Below are 24,501 nucleotides of genomic sequence, written 5' to 3' on the forward strand. Positions count from 1 at the left end.
TTTTATGCAAATATGTATTATTTTGGCTGATAAGTGCTTGTGTTAAATGTATTTGGCAAGCGGCACTAAATGTTTCTCAATTCCCTTTCATCGTTTTAAAGAGGCCCTTTTGGGGGTTCTCCCTTTCCTGTAGTGCGTTATATAGGTTTTTGTGCATGTAAAGGCCAAAATTGTACGTGATAGGCTGAGGGGCGGGACATCTTTAAGCAGTTGATCACAACAGAGCCGGCCAGCTAACCAATCAGAGCAGACTGGGCTCTGGTTTCAGACAGAGGGTGAAAAGAGGTTCTGCAGCACAGGCAGTATGAGAAAAATAAAGAGCTTTTTGAACATTAAAGCATGGAGACATGTAGAGACACTACATACTGATATACACCTGAACATCAGCAGGAGAGGACTCTTTAAAGTAGAGACACTACATACTGATATGCACCTGAACATCAGCAGGAGAGGACTCTTTAAAGTAGAGACACTACATACTGATATACACCTGAACATCAGCAGAAGAGGACTCTTTAAAGTAGAGATACTACATACTGATATACACCTGAACATCAGCAGGAGAGGACTCTTTAAAGTAGAGACACTACATACTGATATACACCTGAACATCAGCAGAAGAGGACTCTTTAAAGTAGAGACACTACATACTGATATACACCTGAACATCAGCAGAAGAGGACTCTTTAAAGTAGAGATACTACATACTGATATACACCTGAACATCAGCAGGAGAGGACTCTTTAAAGTAGAGACACTACATACTGATATACACCTGAACATAAGCAGGAGATAACTCTTTAAAGTAGAGACACTACATACTGATATACACCTGAACATCAGCAGGAGAGGACTCTTTAAAGTAGAGATACTACATACTGATATACACCTGAACATCAGCAGGAGAGGACTCTTTAAAGTAGAGACACTACATACTGATATCCACCTGAACATCAGCAGGAGAGGACTCTTTAAAGTAGAGACACTACATACTGATATACACCTGAACATCAGCAGGAGAGGACTTTTTAAAGTAGAGACACTGCATACTGATATACACCTGAACATCAGCAGGAGAGAACTCTTTAAAGTAGAGACACTACATACTGATATACACCTGAACATCAGCAGGAGAGGACTCTTTAAAGTAGAGACACTACATACTGATATACACCTGAACATCAGCAGGAGAGAACTCTTTAAAGTAGAGGCACTACATACTGATATACACCTGAACATCAGCAGGAGAGGACTCTTTAAAGTAGAGACACTACATACTGATATACACCTGAACATCAGCAGGAGAGGACTCTTTAAAGTAGAGACACTACATACTGATATGCACCTGAACATCAGCAGGAGAGGACTCTTTAAAGTAGAGATACTACATACTGATATACACCTGAACATCAGCAGGAGAGGACTCTTTAAAGTAGAGACACTACATACTGATATACACCTGAACATCAGCAGGAGAGGACTCTTTAAAGTAGAGATACTACATACTGATATAAACCTGAACATCAGCAGGAGAGGACTCTTTAAAGTAGAGACACTACATACTGATATACATCTGAACATCAGCAGGAGAGGACTCTTTAAAGTAGAGATACTACATACTGATATACACCTGAAAATCAGCAGGAGAGGACTCTTTAAAGTAGAGACACTACATACTAATATACACCTGAACATCAGCAGGAGAGGACTCTTTAAAGTAAAGACACTAGATACTGATATGCACCTGAACATCAGTAGGAGAGGACTCTTTAAAGTAGAGACACTACATACTGATATGCACCTGAACATCAGCAGGAGAGGACTCTTTAAAGTAGAGACACTACATACTGATATACACCTGAACATCAGCAGGAGAGGACTCTTTAAAGTAGAGACACTACATACTGATATACACCTGAACATCAGCAGGAGAGGACTCTTTAAAGTAGAGACACTACATACTGATATACACCTGAAAATGAGCATAATATTGCCCGTTGAATTCTAAAATGTGTGGTAATCCAATGAAATATATGTATAGTAATATACGGTGTGCTATTTAACTTTCCCCCACTTGGTGGCAATACAAAATCATCCTCAAACAATTACCACCTCACCCTTCACCCGCTCAGCAAAACATCCTTGTATAGGAAGCAGAATTACCCATGAGAGGGACCACTTGAGCTCAGGAAGCTCTTTGATGTGAGTGTGTGATGGTTAGTGGAGTCCTCAGGACCCCCCCGCAGGCTGTGAGGGGTCCGCTGTGGGTTAGCATTAGCTTTAGCTTCCTCTGTCAGAGAAAACCACACAGAGCTGGAGGAGATGTTGTTTTGCCGAGCTGTCAGCTGTGCAGGTGAAGTCCAGGAGGCAGTTTCTGTGGGGGGGGGGGGGGGCAGGCAGGTGAGTGATGGATGTTTTTAATGGGTCTTGGAACACCTGAATGACAGATTTGGCCCCGAGGATCCAAGGCCTGGAGCTGGTAATCAGGGAGAAGCAGCGAGCGCGTGCCAGCAGGCCGGTGGTTCCCGGAGTGAGGATGGGCCGGTACTCGCAGGAGTTGTTATGTGAGGAGGGTCCGACTCTGCGCGGGACAAGGACCACACTTCCCGGGGAAAATCTTTCAGCAGTTTATTGCAAAGCAACACAGATGGCTGCAGCATAACTTCCCAGCTATTGTCGAGAAAGAAAACAAGGTCATACATGCACGCGTGTGCCTGTGGAATAGCATGAACGGCGTACAAAGAAAAAGTCCCACGCTGGCCAACAGGAAAGAAACATAAAGGGGACATTTAAGTGAACTCATTCCATTTTCATTGCGCTCTATTCAATTTAATGACAAACAGTTAAAACATACAGGTACAATTGTACACAAATAATGGAGATAAAGTGGTGGAATGTTACAAAGTACATTTACTTTTTTTTCATACTTGCACTTTACTTGAGTATTTTTGTTTTATGCTACATAAGTAATGACATTTTTACTCTTCTACATTTATTCAACACTAATAGTTATTATTTACTTTGTATATATAAAAAACAAATGATGTCATACTGTAATTTTTGAAATGCCCAATATTTAAAAAAATATCTAAAATCTGCTCAACATGTATTTACCTCTGATAAAAACTGAATAACAATATTCTAAAGAAAGATCCAATTTGCATACTTTTTTATTATTTTTTATTTAGCCTTTATTTATACAGGTGTAAAATCTCGTTGAGACACAGGGTCTCATTTTCAAGAGAGACCTGTCAGTGGTAACACTACCACACAAAGTTACAGACAGACAGGACACTAAACATGATAATACTTTTGTACTTCTACTCCAAGGATTTCCCCTTGTAATGTAGTGTTTCAAGCCCATAGTTATTCTACTTGTACTCGAGTAAAACCTGAGTGCTTTTCCACCACTGGACATATGAAATGGGATGAAATGGGATGAAATGATTAGCTCTCCGAACCTTCAGATAGTGTCCCAGACGCTGAACAGAAAATATTTACAATGTATCTTACGAGCACATTTCTCTCTCAGTTGTAGGTGCCAAGCTCTAAACCCTCTTTGTTCCCTTTTCATGCAGCTCTGGCAAAACTAAAACCAGTAACAGGGAGATAAATGTGTGTGGCTCATGAAACATTAGATCAAAGTTTCTCAGTTGGACTCACATCAAGCTTTTTGCTACACAACCAAATTCTGCACAGGAGGATCCACATGTGGTGTTATCAGTGTTTGGGCTTCTGAAGAGCTTCCCAAGGTTAACAGGCTGCCACACACACTCAATACGAACCACCTCCTCCTCCTCCTCCTCCTCCTCCTCCTCCTCCTCCTCCTCAGGAGCTGTGGGTTCAATGAGGTCTTAGTTAAGCTCCCAAGAACAGGACCCAAAAACATCAAGAGTTTTTGAAATGTTTCCTTTTGCTCTGTGGCTCATTGTTCAATGTGTAAGATGGGAGTCCAGTACTGTATGAAAGATTACAGCTGGACTAAGAAACTTTAATAACAATGACTTTGTTTTCATATTTGCTGAAACTCTCACTGTATCCTGAAACTAGTGCACAAGACAGAACATGTGTAAAAAAAAAGAACAGTACATATTTAACTGTGCTGTAAAATAAAATAGTAGTGATCCAGAGCGTCGAAAAATAAAAAGACAATGCAGTAACTGGGCCCCTTTTTAAAAAAAAATGTTTTTAAAGAGGGCCCACTCTGCTCTTATTGGCTTGCTAAACAATATCAGTAATATATATGTGGGAGTGGGAGGCTGTGGCTCAGTGGGGAGTGTGCTGGACTTCAAATCAGGGGATAGCAAGTTGGAGTCCCACTGCAGTCAGCGTGTCGTTGTGTCCCTGAGACACTTCACCTCAAATGTCTCCTGTGGGGATTGTCCACAGTACTGAATGTATGTTTGTCGCTTTGGATAAAAGCGTCTAACAAATGACATGTAATGTAATTAGGGTTGCAAAATTCCGGGAATTTTCAAAGATGAAAACTTTCCACGGGAATAAACTGGGAATTTTCTAAAATGAAGGTTGGCTCTTCATAGGGAACTTAAATATAGTTGGGGGAAGTATATTTTAGCATAATCTTGACTAAAACAAACCGATGCCATTCAAGTACTTGAATAACCATGCCATAGCACACTGCTTACTGCATGGCTATTGAGACCACACAAAGGTTCACAACAGGCTCACAAATGTGAGAGTGGAAAAACTGGTTGGCATTCGGGCAAACCTAAAGCTGTTTGAGCCTGACACAGAGCCATCCTCAACAAGGCTGGACAGTGACACTGAAGAGGAAGACCCAGAGTGATGTTGATGAGGCCCAGGAAGAGCCTGTTGACTGAAAAGGTTTAGCAAAAATGCAGAGGATTGCTTGAAGGAAGATTTGCATGTTTAATGGGACTTTTTGGATTGGGGGTACATTTTTGTTCATTTTTTAATGAGTGGAGTTGAGGGGGATGAGTAACATTTAACACAACATTCCTGTTTTCGTTCTTAAATGAGAAAAATTATTCGTTCAATCAAATAATTAAAAGTTCTTTCTTCTTTCTGTTCTACTTAAAACATTTTTTTATTTATTTTTTTAAATCTGTTGAAATGTCATTTTCTTTTGTTTAATTTTGCATCGAATATTTCCAAAATTCCCCAGCTTAACTTCCCATGAAAACTTTCCGGAAATGTACCGGAAACTATCCGCCCCTTTGCAACCCTAAATGTAATATATTATCTGTATCATGTACTACACTCAAGATATGATGACAGTTTCAGCAAACATTGTTTTGTTTATTAATCAATGTTACCAACTGTAGCAAACCAACAACAGAAAAAACACAAAATAGACGGTTAATAAGTTAATCTTTCTTTCATCGAAAGCTACAGAATTGATTATTACATTTGTTTTCAAAGTAGTGCAGAGACTCTCAGTGTTTTTGAGTGTCCATAGGTGGCCTTAAGTATCAGTTTTTTCATGAACCGCCTGCCCCCCAAATATCCCCATTGTTAGCCGGGGTCAGAGGGATCGTCAGGGATCCATAGCTTCTTCTTTTAGACGTCGAATGCAGCAGCTGTACAGACTGTATGTTCGTACACAGAGGGATATCTGAGGGAAAGGAGACGGTGATGAAAGTGTAGCATCAAGCTAAAGCTCTTTGACTAATCTTCCCTAAGCCTCAACACAATACGTGCTAAGTGCAGCTGTGCATTACACCGTCGCAGAGAAAACGGGCAGCGGGCTTTTAGTGGTTTGTGTTAGCATGGAGGATGTCAAGATGTCAGGAGGGAGATCTGGAGGGAGACGGACACCACTCAGCCGAGGACGTGTGGCCCTGAGCCCTGAACATCTGCAGGGATTAGCCTAAACGATAGCAATTAGCCTCCTGCACATCTCAGAGCTGCATTAGCAGTGTGATTCACCTGGACCACACACACACACACACACACACACACACACACACACACACACACACACACACACACACACACACACACACACACACACTTCACTAACGCTGAGCTCTTTTAAGTCGAGGCTAAAAACACTACTTTTTTTCAGCTGCTTACCCAGAAGTCTTTTAACTTGTTTCAGCCCCTACTGTATTTACAATGTTGTTTTTAATTGTTTTTAATTTTAATTCTCTTGTATGTATGTCTATGTCTGAACAGATGCGATATAAATAAACGTACCTTACACACACACATACAAACACCTCTTACTGTCCCCTGTTTATTCACACGTCCTCACCTCCCTCTAAGGTTATGATATTTGAATATTCATCACCTCTCTAACTTAAAAGCCAACATTTTCCACTTTGGACGTGCTGTATTTTATTTGGCCGAAGTGTGCTGCACAAATGATGACATTAATTGCTGTCGTATTGTCTGTGTGGCTAACAGCTTGTCTTTATCTCTGTTTTGCAGGCTTGTGGTTGGAGCTAGCTGTATCCTTTGTCTGCCAGAGAGCTTGTGAAATCGGTAGAGAAACAGTAAAGTTATGAACTTAATACAAATGTAATCAATGGACCAGTATTTCTGAATAACCCTTAGCACTTGTTGTATCTCAAATCTGCAGTTTACACCAAAACCATTCAGTGAGAGATACTTTATGGCCACCTGGTAAGCAAAAATTAACTAACGTGATGTTTTTTTAAATCTAATTGAACCATTATCTTGTTTTATTGACTCCTCCGTGTCTGTTTTTTCTTATTCTTTATGAGCTACTTTCAGTCTTTTTATTGTATCCTAACATCAGGTGCTTTTGTATGTATGCAATCTTCGAAAAGAGTTGAGTATTCCTGAACCTTCTGTTGCTCAGATGTGGCTCTGGAGTGTGCCGGCTTCCTCACAGGCATTGGATTGGACGCCACAGTGATGGTCCGCAGCATCGCCCTCCGGGGGTTTGATCAGGTATTGCTCCCTGAACTACAGTTTCAAGATTCAAAGATTCAAAGGTCATATGCACAAAGCTACAGTGTAGAAATGGCAATTAAATTCTTCTGACCTGAGCCCCTCCAACAATGCAACATATATAATAAAACACAAACTAAGAAGTAGTGCAAAAAGTCTACATACATCTCAATAGAATATAGGATATATACAAGAACAGAATATGAAATTAAATAATGTAAATTAAGCACCACATATTCTACAATATAATAATGGAATGTTTTCTTCTGGTTTCTGCAGCAAATGGCAGGTCTAGTGACGGACTACATGGAAGCATATGGGACCAAGTTTGTGAAGGAGTGTGTCCCTAAGAGAGTGGACAAGCTGTCCTCAGGAGCTCTGCAGGTGACCTGGACCGACACACTCACGGGCAGCGAACACAAGGACACCTACGACTCTGTGCTGTGGGCAGTTGGTGAGTGAGTGAGTGTGTGTGTGTGTGTGTGTGTGTGTGTGTGTGTGTGTGTGTGTGTGGCTGTGTGCCTGATTCCAGTTGGTGATATGTAAGAATGAAATATTTAAATGTGATGCTTAAGGAGTTTACAGGTATCAGGTTTGATTATAGGAGAAAGCTGAAGTGGTATAGGATCATTGTGTTGCTTACTGGCACTAGACTTCAGAATCACAATCAGAATGAGGTTTATGGCCAGTTTTCACTCATAATGAATTTGGCTTGGTGTTTTGGAGCTAAACTTATTAAGAGAACAATCAAATACAGGCAAATAATAAAATGTATTGAACAGGCAGTGTCAGGCCTTTCTTCAATGCAATACCAACATAGCCTTTAATGAAAATTGTTGTTCAAGACTTTAACTTGAATTAGCTTTTTCCGGGCGGTTTGAGCTTTCATCCACAACAAATGGAGCTTTTGGGAAACTCCAGCTTGGGTGAAGATGTTTAGCTGAGTGTTACACAGTTATATGGTTTTGTGAGGCTTCACAAATTATGCATTTGGAGAACTACAACATAAACAAAAACATTTACCTGTGCATGTGCAGACTAGGCCTTTTGGCTTGTCTCTACCAAATAGAGACATGGCTCTGACCTGAGACTAGATTTGGACTATCCGACAGATACTTGACTGATTAATTAATCCGGCACATTTCTTTTTATTATGACGTTTTCTTTTACAAGACAAGGTGTTCAAACGATTGAAGTGATGTAAACGTCTGTAGTGAAGGTGACCCGATGGAGTACAACAAGGGACTCCTTAACCCCACTTTGTAATACCTCTTCTGGTAGATCATGTGAAACACCAGCCATATTGTTTCCTATATCTCCCTGAAATATAAACAGCGGTGTGCCAGTACTCCCTGCCACTATCAATTTCACGGTCATCCTCAATAGAGTGCGGTTTCAGCAGATAGCAGAGGAATCAAAACAAAGTAATAAAGCCTGAGTGATGGGCCTGGCCGGGGGAAGTGTTAATCACCCAGCGTGGCTCTCTGGTTGGGGGGCAGGATGCACCCAGGCACAGGGTCACCGCGTCCCCCTCTTTGTTCTCCCTCTCTGGGCCTTCCTGCCTGTGCCAGCCCTGCGGAAACCAACCCTGCATCTGTCACTGCCATCCCTGCCCGCGGCCCTCCATAACCACCAGCCCTCCTCATCCTCATCCTCCTCTATCTCATCCTTATTCTCTTTCCCCGTCTCCCTTTCCACCAGCAGTAACAATGGAGGGAACTTCTGTTAGGGACACTGGAGCTTTTAAAGGTCACCTATTATGAAAAATCCACTTCTTCATGTCTCTTCTACATCAACATGTGTCCCCTCTGTGGAAAGAGATTCTGAAAGTTTCAGGAACAAAGATTCTCTCTCTTTTTGTCCTGATCCATTTCTATAAAAACCTGTTTGAAAATGAGCTGATCAGATTTTGGCCACTTTGTGATGTCATAACGATGTTTTGTCTTGTGTAACCATTAGCCAATCACCAACCAAGGTAGGCCGCAAACAACTTCACGGCGTATACTGCCACCCGAAGTCCCCGGCCGGAAGTCCTCGGAGTTGGGGACCGCCTTCCGAGTAAATCGCCAGAACGCCGACACCTCCTCATCACTCCACCGCTCCCATGTTTTCTTTTGTGTTGCCATAAGTTAGTCTCTCTGCGTTGGTGCGCGGGGCTAATGCTAATGCTAACTCCACAAATACAATGGCGGCTTCACAGACAATTTTTTTTTACAGGGCGTGGTTTGCAATTCGCCCAGCCAATAGAAATTGGTACTTTTTTGGTACCACCTCTCTAGCAGGCACTAAAAATGGGGGTAAAAGTTCCCGGCACTAAGTACTCTTTTTGGTGTGAACGCAACATAAGGGGTACTAACGGAACTAAAGGGGAAAAGTACTCCGGTGTGAACGCGCCTGTTGTTTTCTTTTTAACCAAATATCTCTCAGAGGGGCGTGGGGAGGGGCTCCTTATTTTCATCTAAAGTAACAGACAGAGAATCAGCACTTTTGAAACAGGGCTGAAGCAGAGGGGATTATGGGTAATGCTGCAATGATCTGTTTGGTGTTTCAGCCAATCAGAGACAGGTTCTGTATATATCTGAGACCTGTAATATATTGATGAAAAACAGTACAATAGGGAACCTTTTTAAAGAGAGTGCAGTGCGTCTGGAAATCTGACTACAAGGCCTTTCCAGGGCACATACTGTCACTTTGAGTGTTGTGGGGAGGGGGGTAGGAGGGATGAGGGTCTTTTCTCTTGCTCTATGCGTGTGACAGCGACAAGGATGTGTGTGACCCTGCAGGAGGAATGACGTTGGTTCGTCCCTCCCGTAGCTCAATTCCCACGTGGTCTCAGCGTGAGAGTGCAGCTGAGAGTGATATGAGAGCATGTGTCAGAAGGTGCTCTGATGTGCGTGAGATGCTGCAGGCCTGATGTTTCCTATCTTTAGAGCAAAAGATTTCATAGCAACTCAACAAAGAACTTGTTTCAATCAATAGTGAACCAAACTTTCAAGTATCTTAGACTATTTTTGACTGACATGACACTGACTCATTTCTTTACAAGCAGTGTAGTTCAAACAAATCAAAGAGGCATGTCTTTATAGTCTGGATTCTTAAAGTAAGCCCTAAATCCAAAAGCATTTTTTAATATGAATAAAAACATTTATAAAAAAAAAAAAAAAAGGTCATTAAGAATTAAAAAAAAAAATCTACCAAAATAATCATTAATAATAAATAAAAAAGGAAATTCAAATATAGTTATAATATTACCGGGGATAATAATTAACATAAAAAATATATAAAATGCAGCCATTATTAATATATGTATTATTATGAATCGTTCTTAGTTTGTCCCATAGTATCATCAGTTTAATCACCACAACTTTAAATTCAAAACTGTCGCAAATTAAGTCATAATTCACACACAAATATCCTTATATTAGTGTGCCGTGAGGACTGTATTCGAGCCCCCTTTTGTTCCCATACAGTCAGAGAGAAGCAGCAACTCCTGCCCTTTGATGTGAGCGAGCAGGAGTTATGAGACCAAGGCCACTTCCCTTTACTGTGACCTTACACTAGGGGCCAGGCGGGGTCTCGGGCCCCTGTGGAGTTATTAAAGGCCAGAGGGGACCGGGGACAGTATCACCGCTGCCTGCTACATCCTTCTTTCAGACCCTGCCTCCCTCCACCTTTCCCCTGCTCCTTCCTGGCCTCACTGGGTGCACGTTCAAGGTCTTTGTCGGATTTTGTGTCCAAGGATGTATTTGTATTATTTTCACTCAGCCTCTCACTTCTTTTTTTCAAACGATGCAATCTGCTCTTTGACTTTTTACTAGCCTGTACATAATAATATAATAATGATAATAATAATAATAATAATAAAAATACACATTTCACAAAGTGCCTCACAAGTAAGAACAAAAGTTAAAATGAAGACCACAGAAACATGAATACAATATCCATGAGGCAGAAATGTAAGGTCAAGATAAAAACAAAACACAGCCCACGTGGAGTCCTGAAAGGAACAAACGTAATAACAGAACACATCAAACACATTTCAAATAGAAATAAAAGCCAATGTAAAAAGATAGGTCTTCAGTCGTTTTTCTAAAAGCTTCTACAGAGACTGCAGAGCGGATAGGGAGAGAGTTCCACCTCAAAGGCACGGTCACCGTTCGTGTGCCTGAGCTGCCTCCATCTCCATGTTTAAAACTGATGCAGAATTTGTTAGGAAAAAAAAAATCGCTCGTCACCGGCTTGAGCTTCAATATCAGGATCCATGTATCTATTATCCTTGCAGGAATGGAAGTAGTCATCACATACAGAGCTGCATGGGACAAATAGTTCCCCGTATATTGTCCTTAGCCGATTTCACACCAAGTACTTTGCCGTACTTAGTTCCCAGCACTTAGTACCCCCATAGAGCCGATCGCGTTCACACTGGAATAAGTCCCTGGGGGAGGATTAGGCAAATGAAGCCGCTGACGTCACTTCTTCTTCTTCTTCTGCTTTGGGTTTACTGGCAGGCCTCAAACAACTTCACGGCGTATACTGCCACCCGCAGTCCCGGAGTTGGGGACGGGCTTCAGTAGAAGCTGCTGGGACTCCAGCAGCTTCTACTGAAGCCTTCCGAATAAATCGCCAGAACGCCGACACTTCCTCATTACTCAACCGCTCCCGTGTTTTTTTTTGTGTTGCCCTAAGTTATTCTCTCTCCGTTGGTGCGCGGCTAATGCTAATGCTAATAATGCTAATGCCAGCAAATGCAATGGCGGCTTCAAAAAACTTTTCAGAGTTTTACGGGGCGTGGTTTGCAATTCGCCCAGCCAATCAGAAATTGGTACTTTTCTCCCCAGGATAATCCCACCTCTCTAGCAGGGACTAAAAATGGGGGTAAAAGTTCTCTCAACTAAGTTCTCTTTTTGGTGTGAACGCAAAATTCCAGGCACTAACGGAACTAAACGGGAAAAGTACGGGGAAAAGTACTCCGGTGTGAAAGCGCCTCTTGACATGCTGATATACAAGAGAGTGTTACAGTCACAAGATGCAGAATACCGGTTCAAAGCAGTATTCAATGTTTACTTCAGATTAGCTCCACGTCAGAAATGATCCTGCTTGTCATATGTCTCTCTCCATAGAGGCTGAATCATCATGTTAATCACATAGCTATCATATGCCTCAAACAGTCCTGACGCTCTTCTAGGTAATCACACATCCGGTCACGTACACAGCTGCGTAGGGCCTTTGTTACCATGTGCTACTCTGGTATTGAAAGAGAACATTAAGTATTTTCAGACAAGCGTCACATGTCATCAACCCATCTCCCTTTTCAGCTTTTAATGCCATATTTCCCAATCCTGCTTTTTGCATTTCCCATGCTCTCCCTCTCCTCCTCTTGAAACATCCTCCTTTAGCGCTCTGCCTCCCTCCACCTTTCCCCTGCTCCTTCCTGGCCTCAGGGCCGCTCCCCTGGCCAGGTGTGCCAGCAGAAACACGGCAGGAAACACAACATGTCCACACTTCCTGTCTGCATGCGGACAGTGGACGCATTAGTCTTCCTCCTCTCTGCGCTCTACAGTACTGAAGGATGTCATTAGATTTTCACGTTTCCTTTTTTCTTTAAAAGACATTTGTCTGTCTGCGTTTTACAAGTTACTGATGACATCACTGGGTGTCGATCTCCTGCCTGTGTTACGCTGTGGGTTTTGTTGGGAAATTACATTTGAAGTGACAGAAAACAGACGTTGTTATTCCTGTATTAGAGATTTTGATGGTTACGGCAAGCTCTTAAACATCAGCACACGTTATCTGTAGCATTGTCAGGATTTAAAACTCGTTGAACTGATCCTCATGTCCTCATATCGTGGCATAGCATAGGTGTTTGTGCATAATGGGTAAACAATAATATCAAGTAAACACAATAAAGTTAAGCTAAATAAAAAGTGTTAGCTAGAGAAAAGAGTTAAAAATACGTTTTTGGTTTTATTTTTAAAGCATTGTCCCTTTTTCATTTTGAGCTTTCATACATTTCTGAGTTCAAATGTCTTGGCATAAAGCCATAAACTTGTAATGTTCAATATAACGATCAACATCTGTACACTTAACCTTAATCTTGAACAAGCAACAGTCAGTTAAAGTTTGAAACAAAGACATCTTAAACTTATACTTATTCAGACATTTATGAAAGAGTTTGAAAGGGCGACTGTGGCTGTGAGGGAGTGCGGTCGTCTTTCAACCAGAAGGTTGTGGGTTCGATCCCAGCCCATGCAGTCAACATGTCGATGTATCCTTGGGCAAGATACTTAACCCTGAGTTGCTCCCGATGGCATGGCCAACGATGTGTGAATGTGTGTGAATGTTAGGTCCTAGAGTAAAATACACTGCTCTGTGTGAATGGGTGAATGACATGTAGTATGTAAAGCGCTTTGAGGGGTCTTAAAGACTGGATAAAGCGCTATATAAGTACAGTCCATTTACCATTTACAGTCAAAAATAGGGTTAGATCATCTGCTTCAAGAACTGTAAAGGTGTGATTTGATCAGATTAGATAGAAATAGAGTGACAACATAAGCACACAGCTCTACAACTGTATTCACATTTGAATCTAAATGTAGCTGGAGATTAGTTATTGATTGATTGATTAGTATGAGAAGGCACATTCCTTTTTCCAATTGAGCCCCACCCACTTGGAAACACTTAGAAATCTCTTTTATTAAAGTGGACCTAATATGCTATATTTTAAATATATATTGTAGGGCCATACCTATACAAAACATGTCTGTGAAGTTTTTTGCTTAAAATACCAAACAGTTCACCCATTGTAGCCATGCCTCATACTGCTCAAAACACTCTTTTGAAGCCCTGTTAGAAAAACGCGGATCTTGGGTCCTTAGCTTGAAAAACAAAAAAAGAGGAGGCGGAGATAATGCCTGATCAGAATTCTACCGGAGATAAAGTTAAATTGTGCTGTGGTAAAACGCCATCCTGTTCTAAACCACATCAAGGATTATTTCTGAAACAGTATGGAGCTCAAATGCTTTTTCTCTTGCGGGTTTATCAAAAGGTGAGTTCCTTTTTTTATTTCCTGCTTTTTAAACACATGTGCTCTCCAGTACATGTTAGCTCTGAGTGTTAGCAAGGCTTGCTAATGTAAATAAAGACGAGATTACGTCCAAAACACGTCAGGCATTGTTTCTGATAGCAACTTTCTGTGGGTCTGATGCTGATTTGACGTCAGATCGGCAGCGAATCTGTTTCCGCTCGTTGTACACCCGTTTTTAAAAGATTTGGGTACAGAGGAAAAGAGAGACGGTTTTATTTTCTGACGCTGCGTGAGATCCCCGACGCACCGGGGACACATATTTATGTATACAAGACATCAAAAAGTGCATTTTGCATGATAGGTCTCCTTTAAATAATCAAACATTTAAAATGGTCTTTTTTTTCAGGATAACATCACGAACACTTAATAAAATTACATCAGAAGTTACAAGGTGGTGACACCTCCCATTTCTAGATTGATAGATACTTTATTGATCCCAGTGTGGGAAGTTATTTTGTTACAGAAGCAGAATTGTGTTCAGACATTACTTAAAAAACTTTAAAAAGTGGACAAGAGAATTATCAATACAAAAGAAAATATGAATAAAATATTCTAGATAGTTTAAATAAAAAGTCAAAAATACTACAGGGTTGGTCTGAGGTGTTACTAAAACACACCAAACTATTCATAGAACAAATGTTCTGCAATGAGTTTGTTTGACATTTCCAATTTTCTTTTCCAGACACGCTTTATTAAGCACAGACGCTACAAGTTTATTTTCTACAGCTAGTAAGCTCTTTTAATCTTAAAATCTTTTTTGGCCTGAAATAGAACACGTAATCATTTTTTGGCATCATGTACGATCTATTCCCCGAAGAAACACCTCCCTCACATTTCTCTCCTTTTGTCTTTGTTCATTTGATTGATCAGATAAGCTCTTATTTCAATTTATGGAATTTATTGTTGTGGCTAATTAGCCTAGCCATCAAGAAGCTTCCTCTAAATGTCACAACAGCTTTGTTCAAATCGTGTGTGTGTGTGTGTGTGTGTGTGTGTGTGTGTGTGTGTGTGTGTGTGTGTGTGTGTGTGTGTGTGTGTGTGTGTGTGTGTGTGTGTGTGTGTGTGTGTGTGTGTGTGTGTGTGTGTGTGTGTGTGTGTGTGTGTGTGTGTGTGTGTGTGTGTGTGTGTGTGTGTGTGTGTGTGTGTGTGTGTGTGTGTGTGTGTGTGTGTGTGTGTGTGTGTGTGTGTGTGCGTGCTCCAGCCCAGTCTCTTATCAGTCAGCTCACTGTTGTTGTGTCCTCGCCTCACAATGGATCTGTGGTCGGTGCTACAGTACGGCAAAGAGCGGAGCTGCAGACAGGAAGGCCGGATTTAAAAAGAAAGTCTAAACTTCACACTCTGATTCGCTGATAGGGATATTTTTCCAGTAACTGATGCTTTAATTCAAAATGATCAAAGGAGAAAATACAGTATTTTATGTTTCAGTCAGGGAGGTAAAGCCTCAGAGTAGAACTTTTTTGGAATCAAACTCCATTGAATGAAAAGCCTTATAGTTCAGCGAGGTAGATAAAAACACATGCATGGTTTATAACACACTATATTGTATTCGTCATCATATATCTTATGATGTAAATAATGTATATATAATTGCACACACCTAACATGTGTAGTAAAGTATTTACTGACATCAAAACACATGTATAAATCCTTCGTATGCAGCTTTACAGGTCCCATGTCATGGCCATTTCCACAGATCATAATTCCATTGTTGAGGTCTACTAGAATAGATTTATATTGTGACATTTTCCAAACTTGTTTGTTTGTTTGTAGCCTTTATTTAACCAGGTGAAAGCTCCTTGAGATCAAAAGATCTCTTTTTCAAGGGTGACCTGCAGGACATTAGTTACACATGTAACATAAAAACAACAGAACAACAATAAGGATGACATACAGCATAATGTACAGGGTAAAGTTTACAAACTCTATTTACAGTGACAGGTACCATGAGCATCAAACAGCATGTCACCCAGCCGAGTTTTCAAATGATGCAGGGGAACCAAAGTGCTCAGTTTGAAACATGTTTCCAGACTGTTCCAATTTAGTGGAGCTGCACAACTAAAAGCTGTCTTCCCCAAGACAGTCCTAGCACTTGGCACATTTAATAAAACAACATCATGAGATCTCAGGCAATAAGTTCTGTCAATTCGTCGAGAGATCAGAGAGTAGATATAAAAAGGTAGTTTACCCAACATGGCTTTATAAATGAACATGTACCAGTGACTGAGCCTCCGTACAGTTAGTGAAGGCAGACCTGCCCTGGCATACAGGGTACAGTGATGAGTAAGTGCTTTACAGTTAGTAACAAATCTCAGGGCACTTTGATAGGCGGCATCTAACTTTTCCAGGCAATGGGCAGGTGCATTCATATACAACAAATCACCATAGTCCAGCACAGGTAAAAAGGTCACAGAGCCTTTTCCTGGCTTCAAATGAGAAACAGGACTTGTTTCTGAAAAAGAAACCTAGCCTAACCCTCAGCTTTTTAAGCAGATTAATGACCTGAAGTTTAAACATACAATCATCAAGCCAGATACCTAGGTATTTATAACAGGTAACCACTTTGAGTACTTGTCCTTGCATAGTAACAATATCCAAAGCAGTGTCTGTAGTCTTTTTAGCTTTAGAAAAGAGCATTACCTTGGTTTTATCAACATTTAAAAGAAGCTTAAGCTCAGCGAGCTCACATTGGTTTCTCATACAGCATCTCTGTAAACTACGTGTATTCACTGAATTTCACTCTCTGCCTTTAACGGCTCGTTGTAGCTCCAGTAGCTCCAGCCCCCACCCTCCCTGTGAGCACAGTGTTCTCTGATTGGTCGGGACGTTGTGAATCGCGCTGAGCTCCGTGGAGGTGTTGTTTCCTTGTTTAGCGATACACAGCGAAACACAGCCAAACTCATCCTGAGCACACACAAAGTCACAGCCGAAGTAAAAACAATAAGTGTGGCTTGATATTGAGTCAGAAAAAGGTTGATAAACGCTGAGAGAATGGGTCTGCATAGAGAATGGGTCTGCAGAGAGAATGGGTCTGCAGAGAGAATGGGTCTGCAGAGAGAATGGGTCTGCAGAGAGAATTTAGCCACGATCCCAACTGTCTGTTATCAGCCTGCAGCCAGGGAGGAGAAATCAGCAGAGCTGCCTGCACCGAGTGGTGTGTGTGAGGAAGTCCGTGGATTGGTCAATTTGGACCAATCAGCGGGGGCTTAACGTAACGGTTCCGTGGACGTAATGTAACGGCTCCACGGATTGGTCCATTTGGTTCCGGGTAACGCATGACATCATGAGTTACCTGAACGAATCAATGGACAGTGACGTATCTCCAACGAGGCGTTTTGGGGAGGTATTTTCTGTGTTAGAGTTTTACTCGCTACAGGGTGTACTTTGAGGGTTTTGACTCTGCAGACCGTTTACATGCATAACAAACCTTCATAACACACAAGGGGACGGGTAATAACCAGAAAAGCATGACATGGGACCTTCAAGACTTCATTAATGTGTTCAAATCTTATGGAGTTTAATTGTTGACTCTATAAATAAAAGATCCACTTATTAAATGTAATGCTATATTAACAGATACATAACTTATAATAATGTATAAATGAATAATGATGAAATAAAAACATCCTATTTTATATTCACATAAGGTATGACGATGTATTTTATGTAACAAGAGCCATTTTACTAATACAATATTTGATATGTATTCTCAAGAAGATTTAATACTTCCTCAAAAAAATATTAAAAACTTGGAAACTTTAATTAATTGTTCATATACTTGTAAAGGTAATGAAATATCTTCATGGCAGTATCCCCAACCACTCTTATTTAATCTAAGGGGTATTCTGGAATGTATTCCTATTTTTTAATATATATAATTGAAACAAAAGTATCGGGCAACAATTCAATTGCTAAATCCAAATAGCTAAATCCCACTTTAATCCTCTATTATTGTGCCAGTGAGAGAATGACATGTATATGCAGTGCGTTCCAGAGTTGTGGACGTTTAGGATAAGAAAAATATTTAGAGGTCTCTCTTTGGGGAATTTGTCATGAATGCCTCACTTCCCCTCTCTCAGCCACCCATGCTGTGGAGCTCTGCAGGTCCCTGAACCCCCCTCCTGGTTTAAAAAGAGGGGAGGGGGGGGGGGGGGCGCGTTGTTCTTCGGCTCCAGCCAGGAAAAGGGTCTCGGGGGTTTGTTATTTTTGCTGTCCGATAGCATCTACATGGGTAGCTCAGAGCCGGGTGTTTATTATGCTACCCAGCCTGGTTGTGTGGAGCTATGGAGACGAGGGGGTGGGGTGGGGGGGGGTGGGGTGAGTGGTCCATGCCCCGTCACCATAGAGACTCAGTGTCGACAGCATCAGTCACCCGTCCCCCAGGAAGTGTCAGGAGAAACACCTTTGGGTGTCCCGGGGGGCCGATGGGAACCGACGCCCAGCTGCTCATCACTTCCTGCTCAGCTGGCCAGATGTTGTTAATTTTTCTTATTTTTAATGTTATTATAGTGTTATTTTTGGTTTTGTTACTAACGTTTTTATTTATGAACATACATGGTACATAGCTCACACGGTACAGCATACAGAAAGAGGAAGGTCAAGCTACAAAGCATGTTAGTTAAGTGTTCCTGGTTAAGGGGAAACAGGAAAATACAAAGGTGTAAGATTACCAATCAGACACGACAGCGATCATAAAATCAAATAATAATAGCAAATGATGGTTGATTAGAATAATTGTACAAAGGCCCTTTTGTGAGAGTCCTACAGTCAGGCTACTAGTTAGCGGTCAGGTATCCCACAAAGTAATCCCAACTTCCTGGAACCACAGGTCCTCTACAATTAAAGTGTTCTTAAAATAGTTCGCTATCTGTGTTTTTATTTTAGTTTGACTTGTATGCACCACGACACCTAGTCAAATTCCTCGCACGTGTCAACCTACCTGGTAATAAACCTGTTTCCGATATTTTTATTTCTGAATCAGCGGTTTTTATTTTCTGCATTTTTATTCTACGGCCATGAGAGCGACTTCAATTTACAGTCATATGGAATGTAGAAAATCCGTAAATCCTCACATTTTGGAGGTTGGTGCCAGCACATGGCATTTTTACCCACACTAGGGGTGTTTCTCAGTGTCGAGTAAAGCTGCTCCAGAGCCACTATTTCAAGCATACTACGTCATTGAGTGCCGCTGAAGGACTGTTCCAATGTCCAGCGTACTTGGAATTCTACCAAGCCCGGCGTACTTCGTAGCGCGAAATTTCGAGGCTGCACATGTGTAGACTCCGCGGTCTTAAAATCCCCACAATGCTTTGCGCACGGATCAATTTCCCCAAATCTGTGGTGGAAAATGTAAGGTTCTCATATGACGCATACTTGCTCGCCTGTTCCACTCTTCGTTTTCCGAATGCCAGGAAGTATTCTCGCTTCTGAAGCAAGTGACTCGGAAGACATGTAGGCGTACTCGACATTGAGAAACACCCTAGGAATAGGAATGTCAGTCCACCACTTTGGTTCAGACTGATACATCTCAATAAGTACTGGATTGATTTCCTACAGACATTGATAGATCCCTATGACTTTGGTGGTCTGCTTTCTCTAGCCTTACCAGCACGTTTAGGTTTTGAGTTCAATATCTTGACAACTGTTAGATCTATAGAAGTGAAATGTGCTATAGATATTCAAGGTCTCCAGAGGATGCATTGTAATGGATTTAGTGATCCTCTGACTTTTCATCTAGCACCACCATCAGGTCCAACACTTTGGTTGATGACCAAGAACCTGGAAAACTACTGAGATTTCCATCAGTCTTTTTTGCTGACTAGCCAATGTTAGCATCCCAACGGTATAACCTCAGCTCGTGACCATCGGTTTTGTTGTCATTCTAATCATGACTGTAGACTCATAATCTGCTCATGAAAAAAAACTGAACAACTTCTTGATGGCATTTAATCTTTTTGTTTCAGCAAAAGTTCATTGTCCTAGTTTTATTGTCAGGTTGGAATACATTCTCACCATACAAGACAGTCCATTGAGAGAGTCAATTATTTTTTGTTTGGTTGTTGAAGGGAGAGTGTGGGAGTTTTAAGGTCTCCAGAGGATACATTTTTTATGAATTAAGTGACTTTTCATCTAAAACCATCATCAGGTCAAGTGTGTCCAATGGTTTGCGTTATGACCAATCAGCCTCAGCTCAGTTATACAGTTTATACATACTATTTAACTAAAGGGGACCTTGTAAGTCTTTTATACATGAAGATGTGTCCCTGGTGTGTCAGGGAACTCACGCAGCGTCAGAAAATAAAACCCTCTCTCTTTTCTCGGTACCCAAATCTCTAAAAACGGGGGAACAACGGAGCTGATCCAGATTTGCGTCCGATATGACGTAATATCTGAAATGTGGACCCACGGCCCTATCAGAAAGTTGCTATCAGAAACAATGCCCGACTGTTTTGGACGTAATATGGTCGGTGTTTACATTAGCATCGCTAACACTCAGAGCTAACCTGTACTGGAGAGCATGTGTGTGAAGAAGCAGGAAGTAGAAAGGAAGTCACCTTGTGGTATAACCGGCAAGAGAGAAAGCCTTTGAGCTCCATACTGTTTCAGAGAGAATCCTTGATAATCCATGATATGGCGTTTCATCACTGCAGTATTTAGTTTAGACAGTAGCTGCCGGGTCCCGCATGAGCTCAGCCCCCTCCTTTTTTAGCATTTTTTTTTTTTTAAAGCTTTATACCCCAAATCAGCACTTTTGAAACGGGAAGTGAAATAGAGGGATATGAGGCATGGCTAGAATGGGTGATCTGTTTGATATTTTGAGCAAAACACTTCATAGACATGTTTTTTTATACATTTGTATATCTGAGACCTATGCTATTGCCTAAAAATAGCATGATAGGTGCACTTTAACCAATGTTAGCATTTTCACAGTATAAAGCTAGGGACCTTTTTTTTTTTTGCTAAACATGACCGAAGACTCTTGTCGTGAAAAGGAGAACAGATCAATGAATTGATGATCAGACTTGATGGCAGTTCATCTTTTTGTTCCAGCAAAAGTTGGAAAGAATTCTCATCATATAAGACAGTCCATCGAGAGTCAATTCTTTATTGTTTAGTGGTTTCTGAATGGAGAGTTTGGGGGATTCATTGCAGAGTTTAACAAAATGGTGGCTTTCGATGACTTCCATAATTCGTGGACAAAGTTTTCTGTTGGCAATAAGGGACTGTCTTCTGAACACTGTGCCGATAGCCTCTCTCCTCTTCAACACAGCTATTTCCATAATTTGTAACCTAATCTTCTCCTTGTGTTGTTTCCTTTCTTTGACCTCAGGCAGAGCCCCTGAAACCAAAGCTCTGGGTCTGGACAAGCTGGGCGTCCAACTCAAAAAGGAGTCGGGGAAAATCATCGTAGGTGCTGATGAATCCACCTCGGTGCCAAACATCTTCGCTTTCGGTGACATCGGGGAGGTATGTGATGTCAACAGTCTCCACACTGACAGCAGGAACAGCCCTGGAAAACACTCCACATAATTATTAGTTATTATTAGTTTAAACGTTATGTCCACATCCCTCACACTCTCTGTAAATGCTTGTCATTGTTGAGCACCTGGTCTACCTATGTGAGGAATTTTGGATTCAAGCTAACACCCATCAGCTCAGTAGACATTGTGTATGATGTCTGAGAATGCTGAAATGTGTATGTTATGAAGTCAAACGAATAAACTGTAGTTGGTAGATTTTGTTGAACCTTGAGTCAAGGATGTAATTCTTCTACAACTCATACTCAAAACAGAATAAATAACCACCAATATGACCGAGTTTAGCCTATTTTCACGCTTCCTGTAATATTAGCTTTCCCTTTTCTTCAAATCTGTTTGCTATCACTAAAACACCTGGTTCTTAAAATGAGTTACGGTCATAAAGATGTGTAGTATGTCAGATTTAAAGAAAACCATCAATGTTGGAGAGTTCTTATGGAATCCTTACAAAGTCTTAAACGGTATTGAATTAGTAGATCTGAAAATAAAGTCTTAGTTGGTTTAAAATTGTCTGGAATCGATGTTTCAAAAGTCATAAAAAGGCTCAGACATTAGGATTTTAGGAATCTCAAAATAATTCAATCCATCTATTTGTTATTTATTTCGATTTACGTTATGCCTTTCAAATGCAGTATAGCAAAAAATATTACTGTACGTAACAATTGGTGCTACATTTAATTTCAAATGCCATTTCAAAAGTCTCATTTCCACTTCGGAAAACTTAACTGGAACCCTGTTGATCAAGGTGATAACATAGAGACGTTAGCATCTTGTTTTACATGACACACTTTTAATGTTGCGTACACATAAGACACATTAACCACCAGGCAGCTAGTACCTGTTAGTAGACAGTATTCAGTGAAGCTTTTTTAGGCTGCTGTCATGTGTTTCTTGGCAGTACCACTGTGTGCTCAGATCTGAACCAGCCATGTTAATACTAGTTATACCTGCTGCATGAAATGTTGTTTTTTCACCACGACCAGCTGTGAGCTTCCTTCCTGCCTCCCAGGCCTCATGACACACACGCTTTTTGATTGACAGCTCCCTTTGATCAGTTGTGCTTCACCCCAAAATGTCGATCAACTTTTTCAAAGCAGTGAGGAAGCTTCTCCTTTTTTTTTTTTTTTTTTTTTTTTAAAGCAGCGGGGTTGATATCTCACTTTGTCCACGCCGGTTTGTTATTTTTCTCCTCTCAAAGAAGAGTGCCAAGAAATGCATTACGATGACGAATGACAGTTACTGGAATACCAGATATCACACTCAGGCAGAGGAGCGCAGGATGCTTTGGACAACAGGATGTGGGGTGGCAATTTAACAGCTTTAAGTCATGCCTTTAGAATTGCCCTGCAGCCCTACTGTTTCCTGCACCATTCAATTGTGTGTGTGTGTGTGTGTGTGTGTGTGTGTGTGTGTGTGTGTGTGTGTGTGTGTGTGTGTGTGTGTGTGTGTGTGTGTGTGTGTGTGTGTGTGTGTGTGTGTGTGTGTGTGTGTGTGTGTGTGTGTGTGTGTGTGTGTGTGTGTGTGTGTGTGTGTGTGTGTGAGAGTGTGTGGCTATGTATCTATGTGTTTGTCTGTTTTGGCTGACATCCAGAACATTAAAGGCCAGATATTTGTTTTAAGTACTAGATGGTGTAAAAGTAAGCACTTATGTCAGTTGTTGACTCTCGTTGCCGTGTTAGCATTTCGGCAATGAGTTCTACTGTATATTATGTTGTCAGAAATGTTTGAGATAAAACCGGATGACCAAATGGTTTTCAGTTAGTTAAAGAAATGTAAACACATTTGTCAGAACAAAACCCAGATCTCATGGGTTGTGGTCAAAATAAATGAAAGTATATTGATTTGTGTCTTTTCTTAGGGTCGTCCTGAATTGACCCCGACGGCCGTTAAGGCGGGAAAGCTTCTCGCCCGCAGACTGGCCGGTCACGGCACGGAACTCATGAACTACGACAATGTGAGAAGCATACAAACACACACACGCACACACACACACACACACACTCACACACACACACACACACACACACTCACTCAGACTGACGATTTCCTTCCTTGTTATCTTTGTGGCTTTGTCAGCCTATTGTTTTGTGCTTAATTACAATTACTAGCTATTTGTGGTTTAAATAGTCTCTGATGTATCCACACATCCAGCCTCTCTTCAGGATGAGTCATCACATAAACATATCAACATTTTCCAAAATGTCCTTTCCCCAGTGACATAGAACTCTTTAAAGACTGACCCTCAAATTATATTGATATTGTTTTGATGTCAAGAAGATAATAGGTTTGAACTATATTGTTTCCAGAAGAAATGTTTTAGCTGCTTCTGTAATATTGGAATACAAAGAAAACGTATTCATATCTTCATGACATGAAAAGTGTCTGAAACAAAACATTTTATTGTGTGTGTGTGTGTGTGTGTGTGTGTGTGTGTGTGTGTGTGTGTGTGTGTGTGTGTGTGTGTGTGTGTGTGTGTGTGTGTGTGTGTGTGTGTGTGTGTGTGTGTGTGTGTGTGTGTGTGTGTGTGTGTGTGTGTGTGTGTGTGTGTGTGTGTGTGTGTGTGTGTGTGTGTGTGTGTGTGTCAGGTGGCCACCACAGTGTTCACCCCCCTGGAGTACGGCTGTGTGGGTCTCTCTGAGGAAGAGGCTGAGGAGAGGCATGGGAAAGACGGCATCGAGGTGAGATAGCTGTGAAAAGTAGATTTCCCACTGTGAGTGCTTCCAGGATGAATTAGTAGAATTTTGAATGAAATCCTTTAATATGTCCACACTTCAAGTTAAAACGCAATAGAGAAATGTGATTTATTCTGGTAGTTTCTTCTGACTTATTTACATTTGAACATGAATGAACTCCAACTTTAACTACTATATAGAAGATATAGTAATAAAAGCAATTACATTTTAATTACACACCAGAAAAGTCCATATTGCATGTAGCATCTTTTAATAATTGCCCACAATTTGGTGACATTCTTTTAAACAT

General features: G+C 41.1%; 1 protein-coding gene across 1 annotated transcript in view; it reads left to right on the plus strand.

Moving 5' to 3' along the window:
• The window catches only part of txnrd2.2 (thioredoxin reductase 2, tandem duplicate 2), a 38,731-nt gene that overhangs the window by 7,805 nt on the left and 6,425 nt on the right, over window positions 1–24,501 (plus strand). Inside the window, exons 9-14 of the mRNA XM_079688051.1 lie at window positions 6,415–6,434; window positions 6,809–6,900; window positions 7,180–7,354; window positions 21,312–21,448; window positions 23,378–23,473; window positions 24,105–24,197. Of these exons, the coding sequence (XP_079544177.1) occupies window positions 6,415–6,434; window positions 6,809–6,900; window positions 7,180–7,354; window positions 21,312–21,448; window positions 23,378–23,473; window positions 24,105–24,197 (613 nt within the window). The remainder of the gene's footprint in view (window positions 1–6,414; window positions 6,435–6,808; window positions 6,901–7,179; window positions 7,355–21,311; window positions 21,449–23,377; window positions 23,474–24,104; window positions 24,198–24,501) is intronic.

Source organism: Notothenia rossii, assembly GCF_949606895.1.
Source record: "Notothenia rossii genome assembly, chromosome: 6".
NCBI classification, from domain to species: Eukaryota; Metazoa; Chordata; class Actinopteri; order Perciformes; family Nototheniidae; genus Notothenia; species Notothenia rossii.